General features: G+C 34.7%; 1 protein-coding gene across 1 annotated transcript; it reads right to left on the bottom strand.

Moving 5' to 3' along the window:
- Window positions 1-3913: 3913 nt before the first annotated feature.
- On the bottom strand, window positions 3914-5416 carry LOC131062806 (F-box/kelch-repeat protein At1g30090). The gene has a single exon (XM_057996549.2). The coding sequence runs from the start codon at window positions 5255-5257 to the stop codon at window positions 4124-4126; it is 1134 nt and encodes a 377-aa protein (XP_057852532.2). The 5' UTR covers window positions 5258-5416; the 3' UTR covers window positions 3914-4123.
- Window positions 5417-7675: the final 2259 nt, after the last annotated feature.

Genomic DNA, 7675 nt, shown 5'->3' with positions numbered 1-7675 from the left:
AAAAAGCCAATTAAACCCCTCTTTTTTTAATCATATACCTCAGAAGAGTCTACACCCCTATAATCACAAAATTTATTGCAACCCATTAAAAAAATTCAAGACCAAAAACAATCTCTATATATTAAATATTAAAGTTTATTTATTTAGAGGCCAAAAATTATATTTTTTGTGTTTTTAATATTAAAATGCAAAATAAAAATAAGTTTTCTAACATAAAACACTCACCAAAAATCAAATCACTCTTAAAATTCACAAATTTGATAAATTGAACACACCCTTCAAGAAGCGATGTGCAACTATCCAGCAAACTTAGTCGTTAAGTGTTGTCGTACATATGAATTACATTTTAGTTGACTAAATAACTATATTCCCAATACCATAATATACAATAAAACATATTTTATATAAAAAAATATTATGAGGATACGTCTCAGCCAAATATCAAATTAGTCATTTCTATATACATGTCCTACCAACCATGAGCTGGGTAAAAATAATCTCTCAAACCTATCACTCAAAGACTAACACGTCACTTAGAAGATATATCCTAGTATAGTTTGAATGGTGAATCAAGGTTACATCATGCCATGACGATGCGATTTTATTATGTTTAAATAACCACTCCAGCAAATCATTCTTTTCTAGAAATATAATATTGATTATTCTTGAAATATTTATTGTAGTTCATAAATTTCATTTTATTCAATTTTTTAACTAATAAATTAGAGTCTTGAAACATTTTAGTCAAACCTTTTCTCATAACCTAGTTTATAATTTAGTTTCATTGGAACTGGTTATGCATTCATCTTATTCAGTATTTTAAATAATAAATTATAGTCTTGGAACATTTCAGCCAAACCCTTGCTCATAACTTAATTTATAATTTAGTTTCATTGGAACTGGTTATGCAGTCATATAATTAGCAAGTTATATAAGAAGCACATCTTCAGGTGTGTCTTTTAGTCCATATATAACTTGCTAAAATATATGACTGGATAACTGCATGCTACCCACCTTAGAAGAATAGCGTCAATCATTCAATAGAGTGGATTTTAGAGTACGACTATCATCATGCTGGGTTTCCTTGTCACAATCAAGAAAACAATGGCAAAAAACTGTCATCACTAATAATTGGCATACCCTAGATTGATGCCCACAAAAAAGACTGAAAATGACCTATACAAAGGTTTTATAAGAATTGTTTACTAAACTTAGCAAGCAGTCAAGCGTCAAGTGTCATTCACTGAATTTGGAGTTCAAACCTGGTTGAAACAAACTTATTTTCAAGCTCATTTGAAAATCAGTCCAAACAAAACCTCAGTTTTTTAAGTTGTAATTGATCGTTTTCCATTCTTATTTGAAGATCATTTTGGAGTCGAACGATCATAACAAAAGCTGTCATCTACTAAAATTTAAGAATATTATTGAAAAGCTTTACAATACATTTTAATGATAGATTATAGAATGTGACTCATTCCAATAATAGATCTAGGATATGATTCAATCTAATGATAGATCTAAGAAATGATTCATTCTAATGATAGATCATAAAACATTATTCATTCTAATGATAGATCATTAAGTATGATTTGAATTTTTTTCAAAATTATTTACTATTATTATGAATTATAAAAACCTACACCACCTTGAAACAACTGCAATCAACCCATTCCATCATTGTCATTTGCTTGACTCCAATTAAGATCCAGATAAAAAAAATTGACCAAAAATAAGCATCTGAAACTCAATCTACAATTTCAGAAGCAATTGTTGTTCATTCATGGTGAAAAACCCATATATAATATAGAAAACCTGGGTAAAAAGTCCTCAATTTCTTACCCTTACCGCTTCTTCTTGTTGAAACTCCTATTTGAAGATTCCTTGAAAATTAGTCAAATATTTTGTGTCAATTCTATTTCAACTGTTACCAAAGCTGACTTCTGAAAGAAAGTTGAGTATAAAAGATATGAAGTATTTGATCTAGTATGAAACATATCTGAATTTTCACCAGAACTGCAATTTTTTCTCAAACTTCATGTTACGCTAAAAAAATTCTTGTCTGCACGTATGTATCTCAAATCCAATCTGGATATGAAACTAGAGCATGCTACCAAACATTCTCATGAAAAAAGTACCGATAAAAAGAATGATAGAAGAGGGTTTGCATGCAATTGTTGACCTAATCCACCAGGCAGAGGGGATATCAAATTCTACTAGTTGAAAACCAGGACTCCCATCTTTACCCAGGTGAAAATAATGCCTTTATTTCTTTATCCTGAGGTGCAAACAGAACCCTGAATCTGTATGGTAAAAACCCTTTCTGAAGATTCCCCACAAATTCCTTTTTTGCAGATAAGATTTCTTGAAGATAAACCGAATTACTAAAATTCCTTATTCTGTGAAATCCTTTATTCAACAATCCCTAAAAAACTAGGCAACTGTTCACAGTTTTTGTCACACGGAACATGCAACTCGCCTAAGGACAAACAAAACCCTTACCTGTAAGTCAACATAATAATAATAATCTTTCCAGTTGTTGGAGATCCCTCCAATACCGGGCATCTTTTAAACAATCACAATTATTTGCAGTTACTATTACAGAGAGCAAATCAAAACCCTCCTTCGAAGTAGTAGGCTTCTCACGATTACTACTAGCAACACCTTTCATGACAACCATTAGCGTGATCTGCTGCTTCACCCCCCACATACAAACAAAACCCTATTTTAACAGCTTCAGGTTTGCAGATGCAAATAAAACCCTAATTAATTATTAATTTATTTCATATTTCCAGTGCAAACAAAACCCTAAAAAATTTATTGATTTCCAGTTGCAAGCAAAAATCCTAAATAACCGTTTTCAGATTTTTATAAATCGTAAATGAACAATTCCTTGAAAGTCAGTAGGGGTTCTCGTGATGACTTCTTGGATGCTGTCCTTCACCTGCGTAGGTGGGCTTATAAAACCCGAAGTATTTTTCCCTATTTGAGAGCTTTATATTCACATGGCATTGCTAGGGTTTTCTAATCCGCCTGCGTGCCATACTTGATTCTTAACATTTGGGATCTTTTAACCCTCGTGATGGTTTCAGCAGACAAGAGTTAAAGTTCAAATATAACAGACAGGCAGATCAGAAGCTCTTATAAAAAGTGAATTAATTGTTTCAGATTTTCAAGGCGTGCATTATTAATTACTTACAGAGATGCTGATGTTTATATAATTTAATTGTATTAAAAAGCAGTTCAATTGATAAGGATGTCACATAAAAACTTCAAAGATATTGTGTAGATTTGATTTCTGAATGATCTTAATAAATGGATTCTTTGTTCAAAAAGATTGAACATTTAGGTGAAAGTTCAGTCAAAATCAATTATTTATTGATATGTTCATATCTATATAATTCAAATATAATAAAAAATTTCAATTGATCAGGATGTGAAATCACAAATCTTCAGAAACAAACGTATCCCTTATCCAAAGAGACTTCTGATATAGGTGAAAACTCATCAAAATCAACCATTTTACAGAGATGTCGTTAACTACATAACTCCATTGCATCGGATTTTCCTTGGTCATATAGATATCTGAATCTTATCTTTACCTCCAAGCAAATCATAATATGTTGAGTATTGATTTGCTTTGGAAAGAAGAATCAACTACTCAAATCACTCAGGATCGAACGTGGTTCAACCAAAGATTTAAGTTTGATGGATGAAGCATCACACCATCATCCTGACAGAGCAATCCATTTTTCAAGGTTGATGCAGAATCCAACCTAATCTACTTAAAAATTTAAACTCGGCAGATGTTATAAAATACCATCATCCTTCCTCAATAATTAACCTCAAATTTTTCAATGAAACCCTAAACTTTTTCCTATCTAATTACAATTTTTTAATGCATTTATATTTAAAATTCTTTCAAAATCAGTCGCCATTTTCTCCTTGGAGCCATTAAAATAATTTTTCCCTTATTCCCGTTGCAGACGAAATGGGAAATCGATCCCAGAAACCTGCTTACATACATAAATAGAATTCATATAAAAAAAATGAAATTCACATATCCTTCCAGTACATTATTCACAGACCAGGACTTTGAAAACCCGGTGGCATTCTTCACAATTCTCTACGCATAAAGCACCTGAGAATTTGAGGGCACGAATCCAGCAAAACCCTCGGGCGCCATGATGACATCCCATTCCACAGAAACGACCTCACCGGCGAGCCGCTTCACAGTACCAACAGCAACATGAAGGCTGCGCCCAACAACATAAAGCATGCCGTCAATGCTATTAACAGAAAAAGGGCGCTGCAGCTGAGTCGGCATAGGAGATCCAGAAACATATTTCCAGCTATCAGATTTCCCATCATAAAATTTAAGCCTCGAATTCCCGTGCTCGGGAATAATGAAAAGAAAATTCCCGAGCACAACACTGAGGCCAGTCCAGCCCTCCCGCATCCCAAGCGACATATTCTCCCAGCGATTAGTCACAGGATCATAGATTTGCCCCCGAGGGCTGAAATGAAAAGGCCAAGACCAGCCCTCGGTCACATGGAGCTTCCCATCGAGAACCGCGGCATCATAACGCGCCATATTCGCCCCCATACAGGCAATGGGGCGCCACGTGTCGTCCACAGGATCGTAGGCCTCAGCGGAGCTGAGGTCACATGAATCAGCGGAGCTTCCGCCAGCGGCATAAACTCTGCCCTCGATTGCAGCAGAGGCGAAGAATGACCTAGCAGTTCCCATTCGAGCGGCAGGAGTCCAGCGATTAGAAAAGGTCTCATATTTAAGACAAGTATCCATTGGACACTCTATATCAGAGCGCAGGCCGCCACAGACGAGCAAAACCCCTGCGCTTCCGATGGCGGCGCAGCCAAACCCTGGCGGACATACAGGCTTCTTGCAGGGCATGGCAGGGATCACATGATAGGACCGGCGGCGCCGGTCCAAAGCTTGCCACTGGATCTTGCCGCTCACCTTGTGAAAGGCGAACACAAACAGCCATGGCTCCGCCAAAGAAAGCGCACGCCTTGCGTTCAGATAACCCCGGTTCGAGATCGCCCGCCTCCATGACCGGCACACAGACCTCGCCACCGCCTGCTCAGGTAACGAAAGCCTTATCAGACAGCTCAGCGCGAGATCGTCCACGAGCCCTGGGATGAGCACCTCCTCGTTTTCTGTTTCTTCTGGTTCTGTTTCTTCCAAGGATTCGAACTCGAGACCTCGAGGAGGATCGTCTTCGGCTGTTGCCTTCATTATATAAAACTCCCTTCTTTTCTTTTCTTTTTCTTTTCTTTTTTGGCTCTCTGCTTTGCTCTTCTCTTATGTTTCGGCTCGCATTTAAATCAAAGGATTTTTTAATGTTTATTCCCACGAGGGTAGAAAAGTAAGCGGAACATCATATAATCGGCTTCAATTTTTTTTTGGTTTGTTTTTTTCCGTTTAAATAATATATATATTTTTTATGTAAACCCAACAGCCCAATCTCCGCATCTCTGTCCATCATTTTTACTGGGAATTGCTTTGTAAAGAGGAGGAATATTATTTTGCCCATATGTGGTGTTACTAAATAGAATCAACAAATGTGGAAGTCGTGCTAGGTATACAAGGGTTTGGAGGGTGATTACGTGGGGTTGCATTCTAGCATAATTGTTTTGGGGACCATCACTTGGATAATTTTTACAAGATAATCTCTAATTGTTTTTATTATAATGAATAATTTTACTTTTTGTGGGGACATTGTTTTAGGAGTTTCAGATGAAGTATATAGATCAATGGTGGTGATTGAAAGAATTATTAAGTGAGGTATATAATTGGTGGATGTTTTGTTTCATTTGTACAATAAAGTTGTCATTTGTTGATTTCTTGTAATAGCTTGTCACTATCTTCTGACATTAACCACTCACAAACAAGCTCTCACATTATTGGAAGATATCAAATTTCTCATGACTCACAAATGTCTCTTTGATTAATGTTTTATACTAAAATCTAACAACCTCTTGTTCTTTTTTGTGTCACTCACAATTCTAATCTCTTCCACTCTTACATACACATAGAACCTAATAGTTGAGCACCTTAGCTTTGCACTTCTCAAAATATTACATGGAAATTTCAAATCACTCTCATTCTTCTTACAAAACTAAGGTTTTAGGACCACGTCATCAAATACACTGCCACACGAGCATGCTTTTTGTCAGGGTATCCAAAAAGGCCCAAAAAAAGTGAGATTGATACTTGTGCACTAAGTCATGTTTTATTGGTGCATTTATGTGGCATCATCAAATACACTGCCACATCAACATGCATAGAATTGTGTCCCCCACAATTGTCATCTCTCACACTCTAATATACACACTCATATTGTTTTAGTATAGGGGAGAGGACACAATGGTTGAGCACCTTAACTTTACACTTCTAAAAATACTACATGGAAATTTCAAATCAGTCCCATTTTTTAACAAAACTAAGATTTCAGGTTCACATCAGCATGCTTTTTGTAAGTCATGTTTCTTTGATGTATTGATATGGTATCACATGATTTGTTACTTTTTAGATCTAAGGAGTGCATTTTCATTCAATTATGGATAGTCATGATCAACACTAACAACATTAAAGTCATGACTAGCGGTGCAATATTATTAAAAAAATTAGGCATAAAATCAACAAGTGCTATAATAAATATTCGAATGCACTCAACTATTGGGGTCCCTCCCCTAGCAAATCTTGTCTCTTAAATGAAATTGGTACTACTATTTTGGCCTCACCATCTATATCGCGATTTATTTGAAACTTCCCCATGGATCAACGCTTAATCTTTTCCTAAATATTTTCCTTATCATTATTTCCACCACCATGTATGATTGAGTTGCCACCTTTCTTTAGATTTTATATATATGTGCACAACCAAACAATTGCTTAAGCATTACTAGGATAGATTTATACCTTTCTCTTGATAAATTTATGCTTTGTATTGAATTATTTATTATATTGTATGTTCATTGCTTTACAAATGATTGTATGTTTATTGAATGGCTAAATATAGTCTCCTAACAATGACATCATAATGTTTTTTTAATTAAAGATCTTTTATCATTCCTTCATCTTCATCTTGTACATGCAAACTTGTTTTGACTTCTTTTTTTCTTATATTTAACATCATAGACTTTGTAAATAATGATGGGAAACATGTTTGTCCACTCTATATGGAGGATCAATGAAATCCATTTCTTTCTTAAATATTGAATGAATTGGTGTTTATTTAAGAAGCTCAAATTACTTAACAATGCAATGTGTAGATTCATTTCCAAGAGTTTGGATTGTATGTATACCATCACATATAAGAGTTACTTGAACCACTTTTAGGCAATTTTACATGAATTTTAATTTTAATTATTTCTTTACTACTTTACGAAAAGGATTATATTTGTTTCTACATGGGATTATGATTTGCATAAATGAAAATATTGGACAGGATAACATCCAAACTTAGGACATGCTTGTCAATTTTAGATATTTTATCATTAAGACACTTGTCGTTTCGTGGTGAAAGTTTAAATGCTATCAAGATGTGCATGTCAATTCAAACACAAACCTCTAAAGTACATTCATGTAGAGATCAACGATGATATGATATTCAAATTTTTAGATGGGATAGAATTAATTTCAATATATTTT

The sequence above is a fragment of the Cryptomeria japonica genome, chromosome 9 (assembly GCF_030272615.1).
Source record: "Cryptomeria japonica chromosome 9, Sugi_1.0, whole genome shotgun sequence".
NCBI lineage: Eukaryota > Viridiplantae > Streptophyta > Pinopsida > Cupressales > Cupressaceae > Cryptomeria > Cryptomeria japonica.
The sequence above is the reverse complement of the archived record's forward strand: the minus strand, read 5'-3'. Positions and strand labels throughout refer to the sequence as shown.